The sequence below is a fragment of the Pezoporus wallicus genome, unplaced genomic scaffold (assembly GCF_028554395.1).
Source record: "Pezoporus wallicus isolate ANWC-B61680 ecotype Strahan unplaced genomic scaffold, APGP_CSIRO_Pwel_v1 contig_5485, whole genome shotgun sequence".
NCBI classification, from domain to species: domain Eukaryota; kingdom Metazoa; phylum Chordata; class Aves; order Psittaciformes; family Psittacidae; genus Pezoporus; species Pezoporus wallicus.
This window is the reverse complement of record NW_026641550.1, coordinates 1,040,928-1,060,954: the sequence shown is the minus strand read 5'-3', so window position 1 is coordinate 1,060,954 and position 20,027 is coordinate 1,040,928. Positions and strand designations below refer to the sequence as shown.

Below are 20,027 nucleotides of genomic sequence, written 5' to 3'. Positions count from 1 at the left end.
TCTAGATTTAATGATAAAAAGTCCCCTCTTCAGACAAAATACTGCTGAGACAAAATCATAGCAAGAGCCTGCAGGCGCTGAGCTCTTTCAAGACCACCACAAAAATGATCGCCAAGACATAAAAATAGTCAGAGGCATAGAGTATCCTTAAGGCATTTCAGGCGTATGATGCCCCCCTTCAAGTGGGCTTCTCAACTCTCTAAACAAATGGCAGGCATCAAGTGACTTAAGGAAAGCAGCTAGAACATCACAGGAGTCTTAAACCAGTTGGGGATACATTACAGCAAGAGCTTTAACAATGCAGTAAGAGCTGAGCAACCAAAAGACATGGAGAGATTCAACTGAAAGCCAGATGGTCATCATACTAGACTCTTCATTGTTTTCTTGGTGAAAACGAATGTTGACCATTTCTATCCAAAGAAGAAATCTTTCTTTTGTTAGACTTTCTCACCACAGAAGAAATGTGGTGAACTTTGATTAACATCAAGCATTTTGTCCTGGCTCACAGAAGTGTTTATAGGCCTGAGTTCCACTGAGCTCAATCATTTGTAGCACCACAGTGTAAAGCAGGAGGAGATCAGAGTGTACTTCCTTCTTCACTGTGCTTTCTAACGGACTGGGAAAAGCTAGTCTAATTAAAGGTACTGTGATAGGAAGTTACAGTTCAATAACCTTCAGCTGAAGAATGTTATACCAAAAAGAGTCATAAATAATGAAGTTAAGGATAGCTCATAAAGAAACTTGAAACTATTTAACCTTCTAAGCTTAATTTATACACTGTGCTTCAACTTTCGTATCAGTGAGGATGGGGAATAGATGAATTGTGAATGGGAGTTTTAAGCAATCTTGTGACTAAAGATCTCATTTCACAAAGGTCCACACAAAAGTAATTTCAGACAAGGTTAAGAGAGTCATTTATGATTCTCAACATCTTTTCATAGATCAGCTGTTGGTGTAAGGGCTGGATGAGCAATGAGGTTGGTTGAAAACTGGCTGAACAGTGAGGCCCAGAGGATGGTGATCAGTGACACAAAGTCTAGTTGGAGGCCAGTGAATAGTGGTGTACCCCAGGGTCCATACTGAGTCCGTTCCTGTTCAACATCTTCATTAGTGATTTGGTTAGGTTTGTAATCTAAAAAGGAAGCTAAATATGGAGAAGTATAAGTATTCAGGGACTCAGTATGTCAGGGCATTTTGTCGAATTAATGATACCTCTTGCAATTTGAGGTACTTCTGAGTGGGGCAATGTGTCATTTTAACATTAAACTGCTTGCTTATTTCAATGAAAAGTAATGTAAAGGAGTAAAGCTGTTGTTACTGATGCTTTCTCTATTAAGATAGCACTCTAAGAGTTTAGAATGAAGCTTTTCATTACAGAAAAGCTCATCTTTAGCACTTTCTCTCCTTTGTGACTGTTCATCTGGTTTTCTGCATGTAATACTGAGACGTTCTTAATTTCAATTTAGAGCCACATGTTCATGATGTATAGATGGTTTGTTTTCATGAATGGAAGTCTTAATAAAATTGCAGCTTGTGTTTTTCCTTTATTTGTGGAATAAACTGTTCTAGAAATTACAACACAGTCAACCATGTATTTGAAAAAGTCTCCCTGCTGGTATTACAGATAACTATTTTTAGTATATAGGCACCAAGGGTGACTTTTTATAAAAGGCATCTTGGGGAATAGCACTAATTTTCCTGGGGATCATCTGAGAATTTGTTATACCATTCTCTCAGTTCTACTATTTAAATGTAAAACCCATGAGCTGTAACAATATCACCAGTTATGCCATTTGATCCAATCTACTGATGTACTCAACCTCTGTGTTGTTAGTTTGCAGTTTGTGCTTGCTCCATGCAGTTCAGGCCACAGGAAAAGACCAAATAACTCAGTAACAATTGTCACCTGCCTTTTCTACAATGTTGTGCACAAAGAAGTTCCTGTACCCACGTGAGATTCATGTTCCCTTTCACATTCACATGCCCTTGCTTAAGGGATGTAGGACTCACAGCACTGCAGAGCTGTATTTTAACTAAAAGTAAGGTGTTTCTCTTTTTTTTTTCTCTTTTTTTTTTCTTTCTTTCATAAGCTTAAAGTAGGTTTTCTGCTCAGATGGTATTTAAATCAAAATAGTAACACACAGTCCAAATTACAAGTTTTGAGAGCATCCTTTACCCACAGCTTTAGTCATCAGCAATAAGTAAAAGTCTGCTTTGTTAATAATGTGTTTAATCTGCCTCATGTAGTTTCATCACTTGTACTCTGTAGTCCTGCACGTAGATCACAAATGCTGTTCAGGTACATAGGCACATTAATGCCTCAGGCTGTGAGCTAGGTTTCTAAGCAAAGAATTTTTTTTTCTTTCTATAAGCAAGACCAACTTAGTTTATACAAGATGCTATTGCTGCATGATATCCTTAGAGTCAAAAACTGAGGAGTGACTACAAAGTCCTGCAGTGCAAGTCTGAGTCATCATAGTGTGGTCTCTCCGCTCCTGTCTGATGGTCAGAGAATATAGACGTATCTAATTGTTCTGTCATGACAGCTTCTTCAAGAGAAGATAAAGGAAACATGGTCCAGTGAGAAAATCTTTCTCTGTTCTATCAGGAGGAATGTTTCTTTCACTAAAAGTTGCCTATAGACTGGGAGGTAGGCATTTGACACTGTGGAACTGTTTGCACAAATCCCGACAGTGAGCTTGCAGACTTTCTGTTCAATTCCCCACCTCAGCAAAGTCACTGGCTGAGATGTTCATACCTGGCTTTTACCAATGCTGGGTCTCACTGCAGCATCTTTTCACAAGTTGCTTTTATCAAGTAAACACAGAAATCCGTCTGGGACCAGGCGCTGCCCTGGAAGATTTTGAGGACAGTAGGTTACAGCTGGGAACCACCTGAAACTCTCAGTAGTGTTTTAGGCTTAGAAGTCAAAAAATGGAGAGTATTTCTCTTTGCTGTTAGCTTGAGGATGAGGCAAGAGTTGAATAAGCTAAGATTCCTGTTGACTTTTTAATAACTTTATGCTGTACTAATAAACTCTTCCAGTCTACAGGATATCTTCTTATGAATAAGTAGTCGGGTCAGGTCTTCTTTTAAATATTGTATAAATATGCTGCAATATAACATTAGTGATAAATAATTAAACAGCTAAGACTCTTTGAAAGTATTGGTAACTTTGTCACGTTGTTAAGTGGTTTATGTTTGGTGCAATGTGGCTTACCCACACATATGCTCCATATGCTCACCCACACAAAATATGCTCCATATTTAATTTCTTTTAATGCTTCTCTGGTTCCACCACCATAACTATATCTATATCTACCAGTGCGTTTATTCTCCTGACTTCCAGGTAAATCATCCAGGGAGGCTCTGAAGCAATCTCATGATAACAGTTGCTTGACCTCCAGTCATGTTTTTAAAATCCCTACAGCTATTCAGTATAGCATGCTCTGTAATGTCCTGAGGGTACAACACAGCTTCTTTACTCCATAGATTGCTCCACTGCCTTTTGCAACAGAGCTTGTGCTCCATGATCTTATTGAGTAATGTCCTTTGTGTTCTTTAAGTGTTCTGAAAGAGTGAAATCTTTCATATATCTGTATATGTATTATATTTTTAATGTAATCTGGAAATTTCGTCTCGGAGCTCCAGGATATGTTGCTGTGAATTCTGGAGGTTTGGAATGAAAGAAATCAACCAGATTTATGTTTGGCTAGACCTCATATAGCTAGGCTGAGTTAATGAGCTGATTCCTGTGTACAGCACTTACTTAGAAAAATTGCATTAAATCATTCAACATCATAAATGATTACATTTTCATTGCTTAAGATGTGCCCATTGAGATGAAATACAGAAGTTTTTGAAATTGGGGACTTCTTGCAGTGTCGATGGAGACATTTAGATTAAAGACAAATTAAGTTAGAAGAGTGATGATAAAAAAAAAAGTTTAAGTATTTTTTGCAATAAATTTAAACAAAGGCCTAAGGAAGGACCAGGAGAAAACTGTGAGGTTGTTGGATTTTCTAAAGGTAAGCATGATACTAGTTCCAACTAAAACCATGAAGAAGATGGTACTGAGTACAATCGGCAGCATGTTTGAGGACAACGGCGTAATTAATTCTAGTCTACATAGAGCACCACTCATTGCTCAAACTTAGTATGATTTTTATGAGGTTATGAATTTTCAAAAAAAAACCAAACCAAACCAAACAAAAACCCTTCTGATGCAGGTACTTCTGTGAGGCACTGAATTGGTGCCACTCAACATCCTTCCTTAACAGAAATGGCATTTTTCAAAAACTTAATTCTCTTGTTGAATGTTTACAAAATTTCTCTTAAATCTTTGAGTAGCAGAAAACTAATATGAGAAATCATCATCCACTGACAGCATATGCAGAAAGGCATGCAGGTGTCCCTGGTGTTGGCCAGAGCTACTGAGGTGTTTTGCTGGTGATTTGGCAGAAAATAAGAAACAATTGCAAATTAAATCTAAAGGTAGCATAGAAATGACACACTCGTCAGGGACTGGAAGTATCTGGCACACAGTTATCCTGCCCCTCTACTCTGCTCTCGTGAGACCTCACTTGGAGTACTGTGTGCAGTTCTGGTGTCCTCAACATAAAAAGGACACGGGACTGTTGGAACAAGTCCAGAGAAGGGCCACGAGGATGATCGGATGATCAGGGGACTGGAGCACCTCCTGTATGAAGACAGGCTGAGGAAGTTGGGGCTGTTCAGCATGGAGAAGAGAAGGCTCCGTGGAGACCTCATAGCAGCCTTCCAGTATCTGAAGGGGGGCTATAGGGATGCTGGGGAGGGACTCTTCATTAGGGACTGTAGTGATAGGACAAGGCGTAACAGGTTCAAACTTAAACAGGGGAAGTTTAGGTTGGATATAAGGAGGAAGTTCTTTCCTGTTAGGGTGGTGAGGCACTGGAATGGGTTGCCCAAGGAAGCTGTGAATGCTCCATCCCTGGCAGTGTTCAAGACCAGGTTGGACAGAGCCTTGGGTGGCATGGTTTAGTGTGAGGTGTCCCTGCCCATGGCAGGGGCGTTGGAACTAGATGATCTTAAGGTCCTTTCCAACCCTAACTATTCTATGATTCTAGGTTTCTATGATTTGAACATGGGGAGGCAACTGCATTTTCATCAGCAGAGGGTGCAACCTGTAAGTTTAGAGAGCATAGAGAACCAAAGACAAAAGACACTTTTGGGAAAATGGCCATTTAGAGACACTGGTGAACAACTGGGGTACACGATTTCCCATCTGATATGTTAGTTAAGAGGCAAACCATGAGACTTGACATACTGTGTCCAAACTCTTATCCAGTAAGTGGGTACACTGACAAAAAAAAGGTAAAAAGAATTATTTTAAATCTGAAAAATCTGCTTCATAGTGAGACACTAGAGATGTTTTTAATGCAGTGAACAGCAGAATAAGAGAATGTCTCTGGACAACAGTGAACAATAACTGGAACTTGGAGTTAAACCAATGCTCTAAATAGTGTATTACAGTGGGTAAATAACAATAGAAATCCTTTTTCTTAAGATGCTTGAGTACATCTCATACAGTTTTTAAATACATTTTGTCAGTCCTTCTAAACATTGTATCTCAGCTCAGTTGAAACTATGTGCGTCATTCGCGAACCACTTGGTGAGATCCTCTGCTCTGCAGAGGATTATTAGTTCAAGATGCCCTCTCCTAGCCTTACAGGTCAGTGAGTAATTGCCATCCTGTCCCCAGCTCAGTCATGCAGGAGTGCTGTTCCCCTGTGCAGGAGGTGCCAGCAAGGATGCGGTATGTCTGGGGCTTTCTTGGCCCTCATGTATATTCAGACCTGAAGTCATCAGTAAGATGGAATGGGCAGTGGCAGTTCATAATTGTGATTAAAGGCAAGGGCAGCCAGAAAACCTCAGAAGCCTGGAAGCTCTCTGATGAGGAGTCATATGGCATCAATCTGACCCCGTGAAGGCACAGATACTGACCACAGTATCTTGTGCAGCACTGACTGTGTTTGCAAGGGATGCACAGGGGCTGAGACATGTTACTGATGGGGCTTAGTCCCAGTATTAGCTGCTGTTCAGACTTGAGCTTGTGCGTCACTCATGAGCTGGATGCCACAGCTGGAACAGGCTGCTCACCAGGGTACATGCCAGCCCAGCCCTCTGGACATTCACTGGCAGGGCCCTTGTACCCTCACCTTCCCATGCAGGCATACACATATACATTCCCTTTCTCTCTGCTCCAGTTCCTTTTCTAAGCGGGGATACAAATAGGAAATAGTGAGAATAGTGTGAACGTCCTGGCCAACCAATACATCCTGAGCTGTGCTGGAAACCTGGCACACACTGCACTGCGTAGAGATGGCAAAAAAAAAACCAGAAATTGCAGCACCCTCCTGAAAGGTCCGCGAGTGTCTGTGGGCAGAAGCTGTGGATATTTTCTCTCCATTCACAGCTATTTGCCTTTGTACCCAAGAGAAATATTGGCTAATGCAAGGTAAGTCATGCAGTTCTTACATTCTGCACTGCTGTCACAGAAAACACTGTTAGCTGTTGCCTTGAGCAGAAAGAGAGACTATGAGTGCCGGCTTTCATGGTGGTCAGATCCACCTTGCAAAAATTCATCCACTTTGGAAGTGCAGGAGTACAGCTGACAGCATTTCAGTGCAAGGGCAATGCGGTAGCAGACTGCCAGCTGTGACTGAGCCACTACCAGCAGAAGAACAAATCTACCCACAGGCAACATCGGCAAATCCTTCACTTGCTTTCAGATAATAGGATAAAGGGAAAGAGAAGGGGACAAAAACAGGTCTGCAAAAAAGACATAAGAGGCAAAGAGTAAGCTTGACTCTGGCCTCCTTTCCCCCAAGAGAAAAAACAGACACCCTCAAATTTTGTATCAGATTACAGTGTCGCCGGAACCAGTAAAACTAATGTGGGTCAGTAAAATAGAATCTGCAATGAGTGGGAGGGAGGAGAATAGTTCCTAAAACTGGGATTGAAAGAAGGGAAAAATGGGGGGAAATAAGAGGAGAAATGTTTTTAAAATGCTGTTGAAAATCAGCTGTTCTATTCATGCGATTAGAAAGCAAGAAGAAGAAAGAACAAGACTGAGATTTCTTTCTAGTGTGGGACAGGCTTGACAACGAAGAAAAGAGGATGCTGTGTTTAGGAAGACCACAGTTCTACACTGTATATCTGCATGTATCTGTGAGCACAGCTAGGTGCCACCACAGCGTCATCTTTTCCCAGGTGGCGGGTAGGTGTAAAAGTGTTGGGAATGCCACTGCTTCAACACAGCCCTCTCTTGGGCTGGTCCTTTCGGAGGAGCATGTTGTCATTCCTGGGTAGCTGTTGGAACTGCACCTTAAGTGCCCTTCACGAGGACTCAGCCCTGCTCTGGTTCTGCAGTGTTTTGATTTATGTTGCCACATATGGAAGATAACCCCCATCTTTATTTTTGCAGCCCTGCAGCGATTATGAGAAGCAGGTGCGCTCTAAGTGACAAGTGCCTTTGGTTTTTCAAGCAAGAGCTGAGACTTCCTTCTCTCCAGAGCACTAGCATAGTAAACACAAGCTAGGTTTATCCTCCAGAAATCAGGAGATGCGCTATTTAGAAGGTAACTGGGCTTCTTCACATAAAAGCTCAGGATCAAGCATTTGCTTAGATTTACAGAGAACAGCTTTTTTAAAAAAGCATTGTAGTTTCCAAACTTTGGGGGATATGATACCTCTGTCAGAGCTAGAAAAGAGAGTGGGCTGAGAAGGAAGATTTCTAGTTCATGTAAATCAAGGGGAGAGGGATGCTTGGCAGCGAGGAGGCTTCTGGTGCTTAATGAGAATCCTGGAGGTTTTTTTACTTTTAATTTGTATGAAAAAGTGGGCCAAAACTGAGAAAAACATTCTGGAAATAGAAAAGTCCAAGGTAGTTTTTGCTCAGAAACACTAAGAACATCAGTGTTTCTAAAGTGAAGCTGTTCTTTGGAGGATACCATTGCTTGGTGAAACGATCATTCTTTTTTCTGCATTACTGCCCCTGTCTATGGCAGTGACTGTGACAAATAAATCCCCTGTGCTGAGCATCCCCTTGGATTAGGCTGTGCAGGTTGTGCCCTGTCCAAGCCCAGCAGGCTGTGTGAGAGCCACGGACACACCTAAAAGGTTGTGTGACCCATGGGTGTTTCTCATAGACGGGGTCTGCTGCAGGGCAGAGCTGCCAGAAGCAAGCACTACATGGGCAGTGGCCTGTGAAATTCTGCCTCAACTGCCATGGGAGTTGATGAGTTTCAAGTACAATACCTTGCTCCCATGGAGTGTGTCTTCTTGTGTCGTTGTTTTTCTTCAATTTCCAAATGTCACCGGGGGGTTCTAAAATCACCAAAGCAGACCCCAGGTACAAAACCAGTGTTTTGACTGAGAACATTTTTTCAAACAAATGGCAGTAAATCTATTCTTATTCATATTGGTTGTAATTCTCTAAATAATAATAATAGTTGCTTAATGTCTTACACACATGCACAGATGAAAGCCATGGACAAGCCAGGCAGGGATCTCAGATGCCCCAAGGCTCAGCTCCAGCAGCCTCAAGCACATCATTTTGTTTGCTAGTTGAACACTGTGGGCAGGTGGGACTTGAAGGGGTCCTCTGAGGTTAAGTGCAGTCCCCTGTTGTCCTGGGTACATCACACCTCCATTTCCAGAAACTAAGAAGCTTCATCTTAAAAGGTCTTCCCTGTTCTTGCAGGGTGGCTTTTGTTGATTCTCATGTATCTTCTGGAGTCCAGATTCTGAAAGCAGGTGTAGCTATTTCTTCTCCTGCCAACACCATCCTTTTGCTTAGTGACGGGTTCTCTTTGCAACCAGCTAGTGCAAACTGAGCATGTTGGGTCTCTCTCCTTCTCACTCCTACCTCACGAGCTGATTGCCATTACTTAGCTGATGGTATTGAATTTCCCAGCCACTCCTGAACAAAGTCAGCTGTTGTACCATAACCAGACAGTGAGTTATCCTATTTCACTCTGCACTGGAGAGGATTAAGGAATGCTTATATGTCCCATTCTGTGGGCTGAGCTGTGGATTGTAAAGAGACAGGTAGTTGATGGAGGTAGCAGTAATTTCAGCTATCAGTCATCCAGATAGACCTGAATGAGAACATTTGACGGTGCCATTAAACAGTGCTTTTCATCCCCTTGATATGTTTATAGACAGCAAACATGTCTCTTTTCTGCCTTCATTTGATAACAGTAAACAAGTCAAATGCATTTAATTGTCTGTTTTTAAGATAGGTTTTCCATTCCACTAGCCATTCAAGTAAGCTTGGGTTACTCTCCCAACTCATTCCAATTTCAATCATCTTTGTTTGACATGGGTGGGTTTTGAACAAATGGAATCCTTCACTTACATATTTGGAACTATCGGGGAGTTCCGTATACAAATGTTGGTTGGTCTGTGTGCGTGTATGTATTTGGTAAGCAAGAAGATTGGTGTCAAGGCTTGTTTCAAGGGTGAAAACTGCAGGTTGCGAGGAGCTATGTATACTCATTGTAGTGAAGCAGATTACAAACCAAAGACATATATACAATGTGAAGGGAATACTAGCCCATGAGGAGGTCACTAAGCAGTGAGAATGGAGCAGAGTCTTAAAAAGTATCCTCAAAGAAAGTGTTATCCAGGGTACATCACTCCTCAAGTTACAGTACAGCCCCTCTGTCCTGGTGTGTGGTGTGATCAGACCGGTAGATAGAGCAGCCGGCTGCTGGAGCACATACTGTTCCTTCAAGTGGCTCCCAGCCACAGTCTCTGAGGAGTTTTAAGATGTTGGATGTCCTTACATCCCCCCAGCCTCTCTGGGTGAGGTACTGAGCTGTTCCTGGTAGGCACCTGAAAATCAGGCAACTTGATTTTGTTCTGTTTCATACGTATTTATTGTATGCTTTATTCTTAATCTGTTTCTTGCTTCTTGCAGAGTTTAGCTTTTGGTTGCTTTCCATAAAGTAGAGGCAGTTAACATTCATTTCCCTCTAACAAATACTGTTGCTTTTGGAGAAGTGTGTGCTGAAAGTGGATGTAGGTTTGAGAAAAGCTGTGTGAGAAGCAGATGTTAATGAGAGGATATTTTGTGCATCTGTAGTGCTACTTACCTGCTTTCCATTCTTCCTAGCAACTCTACTCGGGTAAAAAGAAGCAGAGCAGTGAACTAAAGCATGTATCTGCATATGGCAGGGACAGTAAGTGAAGGAGGCGGGGAAATGGAGGGCAGCCTTAGTATCACAACAGTCTTGCCTGGTAGGTAGGTAATCGAATTTCCTGTCTGTGTCTTTCTCCATAATTCAGATGTATATACCAAATCCATGCGATCAGAGTACAGCTGTTAAGACATCTACAGCATTTGCAGGGGAAAGGTGGCAGTTAAACAGGTCCCAAGGCTCAGTATTTGTGCCTGAGAAAACTATGTCCTTACCTATAGCATCTAATTTTGGCCATGCAGTTTGGGACTGAGGTGGTGCAAAGCAGCAGGCTGCTTGTGGATTGGGCAGTAACTCAAGGAAACAGCCTGTTCCCTCTGTGGCCTCCTGGATCATGAGTGCCATCTGTGTCTGCCACCTCTTTAGTCTGCAAGGGTGGTTATAGGCTATCACAGTGCATTTATCACAGGCTAAACTCCTGTTTGCATTCCATGTTTATTTGCGGCTTCATTGGCAGAACAGACATGAGAGGCTGAGAGGTTTTGAAAAGAGGTGATTTGGGACTTTGCTGTCTTGTGATCAAAGGAAATCCAGAGAGATGTCTAAAGTAAATATTGCTACTGCCCACCTCCTTGTCTTTTCTATTCTATGAAGACAAGTTGGACAGGAACAATTGTACAAGAGCTGCTCGTCTTGTGTCCGTAACATGACTGCAAGCTGTTTGTGACAACCCTCCCCGCTGAAGGCAAGGTTACCTTCTGTAGTAGCTGGGCTGAAGATGAAGCATGAACCAAGTTCTAGTTACAGATCAGTGTTTACAGCAAGAAGCAGAGAGCTCTTTCATGGCCCCTCGGTGACTTTAAAAACAGAAACCCTTACTTTGAATTCACAGCCAGCCAGCTTTGAGGACAGACTGTGCAGTAGCTGAATCATCTCTGCTGAGGAGCACAAGCAACAATCAGAGCAGGCTTGCTGTGAGTTCAGCCTGACCCTAGCTTTAACAGCAGATGGACTGAATTACAATCACCAAGTCTGTAGGTGGTCAGTGGTGAGGGGAGCATGCCTGAGTCTGAGGGCAAGGTGAGATGCTGCCCTTCCAACAGTAGGTCACATCACAAGAGTCACGCAGTCATCCCTGCTGTGAAAATTAGCTGGATGCTTTCATCAGAAAATGGATTTTCATCAGAAAGCACTGGTATGAGCAGAATCTTCAGGGTTTGTTGGGGAGGCATGTTTCTGGGAATGCCACTGTTTTCCTGCAGTTTTTCTCAGGGAAGGCTTCTTGGTAGCTGGGACAAGAGACGGCTGGGAGCCAGCACCCAATACTTTAAGCAAGGATCTGGGTCTCTCCCAAGCTGGGCAAGTGCTCCAAGTGTTGGGCTGTTGGATAATAGAAAGGGGGGGAGAGAGGGGTGTGCTGTCCTCTGGCTCTCCCTGCAGACGTTCATTGAAACAGGTGGCTCAGCCTCACATGCAAATCCGAGGGGAACACCATGAGTGCTGAGCTTGCTCTCTGCAGCTCTATGCACAGGCTGTGGGCAGATCTTGTGTAGCAGGTTCAGGGACTTTATCTCCAGGTCCCTTAACACTGATTTCTGATGCTGTACTTGAAATTCTTGATTACATCAGAATTTTGCGTTAGACATTGTTGTTAAAAAAGAAAAACAACAAATTGAGCTGATGTGCATGGAGAAATACTTGAAATATATGATCCAAAAGGTTCAAATAACAAGGGGCAAGTGGAAGAGAGCAAAAACACCATTGTAGAAATGTCATGATTTTAAAGATTATCTAAATATGTTCATATGAAATGCCTCTCATGTTTGGTTTTGTAGGGGTTGTTTTCTTAACATACACGTTTGATGGGGGGGGGGGGGGGAATTTTTGCTATTAGGGATAAGTGGGCAGCATTGAAACTTCTTCCTTGAAAGTGCTGTGGAGATGCTGACCATGAAAAATAATGTGTGTGCAAAGCAACACAAGAACTGGGATGGTTAGAGGTGATCTGGCTTTTGACATCTTCTAATGCCAGAGGTGGCTGATGCTGTCAGAGCCTGCAAGAATCTAGAGGAAAATCAGAATTCCTTCTCAGGAGGCCAAAGGAAGGGTCAAGAAGTCACACAACACAGTGGAGAATTTTTCTTAGGCACAGTCCAGGCGAGTATGAGTGAAAGGGACCCTGCAAGGCAGGCCAAAATGTTTCTGAAAGGTTCCTGCAGTTTTTAGGCTGACCATAGGGAGCAATGAGCACAGCTGAATTTGAGCTCAAGTGATTACCAGCTTTTCTTTTGTAATTTTCCTGTTGCCAAAGGAGCCTCTGGCAAAGAAAACATTTCTCCAGAAGGAAGATATACTGCAGTTGGCTTTCTGACAGCAAATTTCTCCAGATCCTAGTGAAGGAGACTCACTTTAATTTGACTGCATAGAGCTACTCACTGAGACCTTCCTTCTTTTCTTGCGCCCTGAGTTAACATTAGTAAATGCCCTCAACATCTTCTGCAAGTGCAGATATTTCACCATCTCAAGTAATTTCTGCACAAGAAAAAAAATCCTACGTGCTGTTTGAAAAAAACCCACATGTACACATATAAATAAACATGTACATCTTGTAAAGAACTGTTGTTTCCATTTATCTTTATTACACCACTGCTTTTTGTAATCAAAAGCCAAATGCATTGTTTATTTAATGCCATGGTTACATAGAAGCATAGAATCAAGGTTGAAAAAGACCTTGAAGATCATCAAGTCTAACCTTTGCCCCAGGACTGCCAAGTCCACCACTAAACCCTGTCACTGAGGGCATCTACATGGGTTTTGAACACTTCCATTAAAAAAAAAGTTAGTCTTGTAACATTAGATAAGCGCAATGGGGATGTCCTTTCTGTTTGCCGTTCCTGCTATTTCTTGTTTAGACCTCTAAAAGAGAAAAAGAAGTCAAATTGTTTTGAATGCTAAAAAAGAGTTTTCCTGTGGCCCAGTTTTATAAAGCTAGACATGAAAATATAATCATAAAAATGTATCCATTAGATTACAAGATGAAGAAATCTGGTTAGTTAGAGAGCTAGCTATTTTGCTTACAAAAAAGTAAAAACCAGTATGTAGTTATTAATGTACATGTTTTATGGCCATGAGCTGGTGTAGCTTGATCTTGTTTGTGAAAATAGCAATTTGATACAGACCTATTTTGCACAGGACGCTATCCTATTTTGTTAGGACTTGGTTTTTTTCTTACTCCAATGGCTGATTAATTCCTGATTGCTTTTTTCCATCTGTGTGTGTGTCTTTTTGCACATTTTTGTTTTGTTTTCTTGAATGGAAAAATGAAACAGCCAAGACCCTAAGCAGAGTCACAGCATCCGGTTGGACTCAAAAACGTAGCTAAAAGTTTTAGAAAGCAAAAACCCTGCCTTTTTGTTTGTTTGTTTTTTCACAATGCTGTAATGAAGGGGAAAAAGCTGCAAGGAAAAGCAGCTGCAGCTCAGGGAACCAAAGAGCATGAAATGTGTTTTTGCTGTTACTGTTTTGATTTCATGCGAGGATAATAATAGGTCATACCTAGATGATATTGAAACATGGTCCAGGGGAGAGCAAGACGTTTAATTAGTGAAAAAAAAAAGGCTTCTAGCAGGTTAACTGACACACAGGTCTCTTTTTCTGAAAGCCTGTTCGTACCCTGTTATTCTCAGGACAGCCTTCGGACTGCGCCTGGCTTGTTTAGATTGCAATAGGTTAATAACAACACTGCGGAAGACTAGCACTTTGCTGTAGGTAATTATACATTAGCTGAAAGAGGGGATTGTTTCATCCCACTAAAATGAACTCTGTGTGGCAGAGCATTATTACTTGGCTCTACTGAAAGTAAACATTTCGGCATTCACAGGGTTAGCTGTCAGCTGTGCATAGTGGGAAGAGCAGAGAAAAGCCAGAGCCCAGCATCAGCTCTGGATTGGAGTATATGTCAGCTCTTCATTAGAGTGATGGGCAGCTTGGGTATGCTGCATTGGATGACCCGCGCTGCAGATCCCGCCAAGCCCCCCGTGCTCAACTGAGCAAAGGTTGCCAGGATGCTCCTGCACTTGCATTTTTGAGATAGTTCTGCAGGAAGCTTGGAGACATAAATAGCAAAGCTGTAGGTTTGCGAACCTACACAGGATAAACATATCAGAGTGTGGGAGGGCACATCAGAGTCTTCTGAAAGTCATCTCCACTGGTCGTCACTTAATGAGCAACATTTTTTCACTCCTGTTTGCTCCCACACCGAAACTCATACACAGAAGGACTTTGAAGAGTTTCCTTTCCTTATGCACAAAATAGAAAGCACTGGACGAATTAGGTGCCAAATTAGCTATCAAATGCCTTTATGTCTTTGTAGGTCTATTCCAAAGCTAAATTCTACATAGGCTTCTCCGACTTTCCTTAAACTTTAGTGGCATGAAAATCAGATACACGCACATCAGAATCCAGAACGCTTCCTGACAGGTTTCTTAAGGTGAACTACATCCTAGTTTCCATACATGGTGGTGCAAGTAGTGATGCAGCTTTCAGAGAAAGCAAATTTGCACATTGGGGTTTCTTCCTTCTTGCCATAGTGGCTGCTTTGCTCAAGCCATAGCTATTCTTCTATGGATCATATTCCTAACATCTCAGGCTGATCTTTTTGTGATATAAATGGGTCATGGGGAAGGACAGTATCAGGAGCTGCAAATCACCTGCAGCCATTGCCCTTACACGTGAGATAAGCATGTCCTGATGAGAGATTCCCAGGCAGCAGGGCTCTGGGACAAAATTGGTGGATGGCTGGTTTCTTGGTAATAAGATGAGAAGTTACAGTGGTGCAGGCAGAGTCCTTCCACTGACTTTGACTTTGTGAGCTTTGGCTCTGGCCCACAGAGACAGATTTGTGCAGTGGTGTGAAAGCATCTTGGTTCTGTATCTGATGGGAGTGCCTGACAGCTTAAGTATGCTGTGATAGGAGCAAAGCCCCTATAAACAAAATGTTTTGTCCTATGAATGATGATTGTGACAAAAATACTTTTTATGACCAAATTAGTTTGGTGAGGCAGAAATAAATTAAGCTCCTTCTAGTTTTCACACCTATCAAAATTAGAAAGCTAAAGACAGTCTATCTGAGCTACAGTAAGCTCAGTAAGACAAGATTATCCTTCCTCCCTGCAATATGCTTTAAATCTTGACAGCAGTTTCAATAGAACAAGTAATTTTTCTCTCCCTATCAGCATGACCCTTTGGGAAACAGTGGGAGGTACATCATATGCCAATTGAAAGTGGAATACTAAAAATATCTATAAATAAAAGGCACTACAACCTTCCTTCTTGTTTAATACAAGGACCAGCTTTCTTCTGTTTTTTGTATTGACATAGCTGTAGTCATTGTCTCAGTCTTTTAGTAAGCATGAAATGGGGAGGGTGCCTCTGCATTTTGGGCATATTGAGATATCACAAGGTGGTACATTCAATGTGATGACATGGTGTTGGTGCCAACAGTGCAGCAGCCCTTGGAACATGTATTCAGTCACTCCCCATCATTCTGGGGAGTGCTGTAGTTAGCGGAGACAGCAAAACTCTCATCACTCTTTTGCTGTTTTCTTTCAAAACAGGGAAAAACCTGTTCATAAACGCTTAGAGCGGGATGAAGTCAGGATGTGGTGCTGTGCAGTAAACATTTCCTCAGCTCTGCCTAGCAGAAGGCACCTGTGGTGAGCATGTGGGCAGAACCATTTATATTTATGCCAGTTTCTCCAGTGGTGAAATGGGGACCAGCTTGACACAGGCTCACCACACTTGAGTGATATTTTATTACCATAATTTAGCACAGGAGAGCAAAATGAGGTTTTACATTGGTACCTAATGCCTGTTGCATCCAGTGGGAGTCACTCACCCCTCTAGCATGGATGGCCTCCTACATGCTTACAAGAGCTTTCGCGAACTGTTCAAACTGGCTCACTGAATAAATATACACTTCCTTTAAACAAATATACCCTTGCCTCCCACTTCAAGCCCCCAGAGCATTAACGCTTTTATATGAGCATTTAGAGAGGAAACAGCACTAGCCCTATAATTGTCCACATCAAAATCTGTTTATTTAGAGAAGCTTATTATTATTCAGCTGGAGTTTGCAGAGAATTGCCATAGTATTCATGCTGTTGAATTAACAGTCAAAGAGCAGCCATCACCATCATTATTGTTTATTGCTGTTCCAGTGCACCAAGGCTAGCTCATTTATAGGCATTGTAACTAAAGAATCGTGAGTTCTCTCTTTATTTTCCACTAAGTGAGCCTGCAGGGAAGAGCAGCTCTTCCAGTGTCTCAGAAAGCTAGGGTAGGGCATCATGGTCATTAGTTGTTACAGGTGAGGTAATTTAAAAAGCTTACCTCTCCCGACCCTCCCTCTATTCTTGAGGTACTTTTTCTTTTAGAAATACCCCCATTTATCAATACTTTAGCTAAGCTTTTGACTACAGGGCTAGTGTGTTAATAAATGTTCCCTGGAATGTAAAAAATACTCTGTGTTCTGTGAATATTAGATTACTCCAAGCGCATGACATAAAATGCCTTAGGTGTTTATGAGCTGGTTTTAAGCCATTTATTGATCAGGAAGGGAGGGAGGGATCACCCATTTATTAAAATCTGTGAATCCTGTACTAATTATTTCTAAAGGGTGTTAAAGGCTTGGTTAAAAATGAGGTGAGAGCCACTGGCCTTTCAGCAGTGTGCTGTCTGGCACAGCTGATATCACACCATACTCTTGGCAGCCTTGGATACTCCTGAGTGTTGTTGACGTGTCCTGCAGCCAAACATGTAGCTGGTAGCTCTGGTTTTAGTTACCCATTCCAGCTGCTCTCAGCAACAATGATTTACTTTGGTACCTTACAATTTATTTCACATGGTGCTTTCCTTTAGGAACTGCCACTCTGTTTCTTTAGATTGCTCTGTGGCTAAATCATTTTATCCCCCCTTTTCTGTGTTTCCCGTTCCTCTTCTCCCCAGGGTGAATGCTCACAGAAGTGCTATGACATCTTTGTGCTGGAGACAGTGTGCGTGGCGTGGTTTTCATTTGAGTTCCTGCTGCGATCCATCCAGGCAGAGAACAAGTGTGCTTTTCTGAAAACCCCACTCAACATCATCGACATCCTGGCCATCTTGCCCTTCTACATCTCTCTCATTGTGGATACAGTCTCCACAAAAAACAGCAGCAAGCCCAGTGGGGGAGCTGGGAACAAGTACCTGGAAAGAGTGGGCTTGGTGCTGCGCTTCCTGCGGGCTCTGCGCATCCTGTACGTGATGAGGTTGGCACGGCACTCGCTGGGGCTGCAGACACTGGGGCTCACTGTGCGCCGGTGCACCAGGGAGTTCGGGCTGCTCCTGCTCTTCCTTTGCGTCGCCATGGCCCTCTTCTCGCCGCTGGTGTACTTGGCTGAGAGTGAACTGGGAGCCAAGCAAGAATTCACAAGCGTCCCCACCAGTTACTGGTGGGCTGTGATCTCCATGACCACGGTTGGCTATGGGGACATGGTGCCTCGTAGCATCCCCGGACAGGTGGTAGCCCTGAGCAGTATCTTGAGTGGGATTTTGCTGATGGCTTTCCCAGTCACGTCCATCTTTCATACCTTTTCCCGTTCCTACATTGAGCTGAAGGAACAGCAGCAACGAGCAGCAAGCAGGCAGATGCGCCAGCTAGAAGAGAGCACTGAACTCCTACGTGGTAACAGTGCACAGGAGCTTGGTGTCACATTTCCACCAACTGATGCTGGGCAGGAGGGTCAGCCCGCAGGGGACCAGGAAGCCAAGAGAAGTTGCTGACTGAACAGCTTGAAGATATATGTTGGCAGCACAAGAAGCAGTGGACAAGGAGGGTCAGTTCTACAAGAAAAACCTCCTGAACTGCATAAATGAAATGAAGGCAGACACACACACAGAAGGTTGTCTCTAAAGACCAACTTTGGATCTTAAGGGCCCTCTGAAAAGCAGCCCTGAATCCCAACCAAGTACAGCTCTGCTCCATTGCTTTCCATAGGGCTTTTCTTTTCTATTGAACAAGTGGTTTCAGCAAGCCCCAAGGAGCAGCCATTGAACGTAGCCAGCCAGGAGAATGTCCTGTGAAGCAGAGCCTGTGCCATGTGCCATTCGGTAGATCAGCCAGCGTGACACCTCCTCCCTGCTCAGTGACACTCCACATGCAAGAGGGTTATGCCCCGTGCAAAGCAGGTTTGTTTCGGCAGCTCCGCCAAGGAGCACAAACCTCAGACAAACCAAGGTGTGAAGCCAGAGAAGGGCAGAAACATCCCTTCAGCTTTCCCAGGGGCTTGGTTTCGTCTGTTTTACGGATCAGGCAGCGCAGCCTTGGCCACCAGCTGGCAGCTGTGACTTGTGTGCTAGCACAGTATGCATTATTTAGTAAATACGCTTATTTACCACCCTAAGCTTTGTATCTTAGCCCCATAGCAGAAATCTACATAGACAATCTTCCAGACTGTGGTACTGAATGTCAACGTGGGTTTTTTCCCCTTTGCTAACAGCTGAATATAACAAATATCTTTACAAATCATGCCATCTCTCCACTTCCGTTAACTGTTTCCACCTCTCACGTATAAAAACGATGCGTTTAACAGACAACTGAACCTGAACTACATGCAGCCCAAGCAGGGAAGGGTAGCCAGTGTTAAACCAGCAGTGAGTCCAAGCTCTGCATACTCTTCCTCTGTGGTGATGGCTGCGCTGACTGCAGTCATGTACAAACAGGAGTAGTCCAAACCCAGTGAAGTTAAAGAGATGCCTTCAGTGGGTTCTGGTCCGAGCTGCAGGGTAGCAGCTGTGCTCTGTGTTAGGAGTAGTCTCTTTTTTTTTTTTTCCCTACTAAGAAAAAGACAAACCTGTCATCTAAAAATTAGAATTATTGTTCTGGCTTTTCTTCCTAATTCTCCAAAGATTTAAATCAATTTAAAGGGAAAATGAATCATGGGGGCATCAGCATGCTTCTTTACTGATGCCAGCCCCTTGAGCTCTCCTGATGGAGCTGTGGAGCTGGTACAAGTCAGCATGATGTCTGGATCTTTCACTGCTCCTACAGGTGGGATAGGATCAGAGGATGGAGAGAAATGGAACACAACTGCCTCTTGCACCTACACCACCATTTATATTAAAGCCATGCAGTGTCACCCGCCATAACCTCCTCCTGCCAGGAAGAAAAAAAAAGTTGATGTACTGAAGATGGGATTTGTCTGGGTTTTTTTCCTCAGCATATGTTGTAAGACCAATCCCACATTAGCAAACTCCTGTATTAAGCCATTCCTTATAGGAATGGAGCAAGGGAAAATAAAAGGTTACATTTATTTTAATAAAAATTAGAAGCTTTGCTGCTGAACATGCGCCTCTTATGATTTGGTTGTGGAGGGGGGGAGGTGGTGTTTTGCCTGCTGATGTGAAGCCACGTATGCCAGTGCTGCAGCCAGAGTCCCAGGGAACCAGCTCTCTCTGGCCCACAGCAGCTCTGACATTGCTCCTTTGCAAGCACATCCCTGAGCAGCGCAAGGGTGTCACCAGGCCAGGTTATACAGCTCCATGGTAAGTGCTGCAAGAGATGGAAGCAGCAAAACTGAGCCCCCCTATCCTACAGGCTGCATGTGGATCTCCAAAGCCCCAGCTGTGTTGCATGACAAGCAAACTGAATGCAGCTGCATGCACCAGGGCTCTGCCCATCCATCGTTCACAGCCCACCAGCACTGGGAGCACATTTGCTCCTTGTGACAGGCAAGGAGGGCCAAGGGCTGGTGGATGGTGCCTGGGCTGACTCAGACTCTTGGCAAAGCAATACCAGCACTGGGT

The 20,027-nt window shown here is 43.3% G+C and overlaps 1 protein-coding gene across 5 annotated transcripts in view; it reads left to right on the top strand.

Moving 5' to 3' along the window:
• Positions 1–18,325, top strand: part of KCNG2 (potassium voltage-gated channel modifier subfamily G member 2) — a 56,718-nt gene extending 38,393 nt beyond the window's left edge. For all 5 annotated transcript variants that reach the window (XM_057424235.1, XM_057424234.1, XM_057424237.1 and 2 more), the window contains one exon: positions 17,193–18,325. In XM_057424235.1, the coding sequence (XP_057280218.1) occupies positions 17,193–18,005 (813 nt within the window). In that variant the 3' untranslated portion in view covers positions 18,006–18,325. The remainder of the gene's footprint in view (positions 1–17,192) is intronic.
• The last annotated feature ends 1,702 nt before the right edge of the window (positions 18,326–20,027 follow it).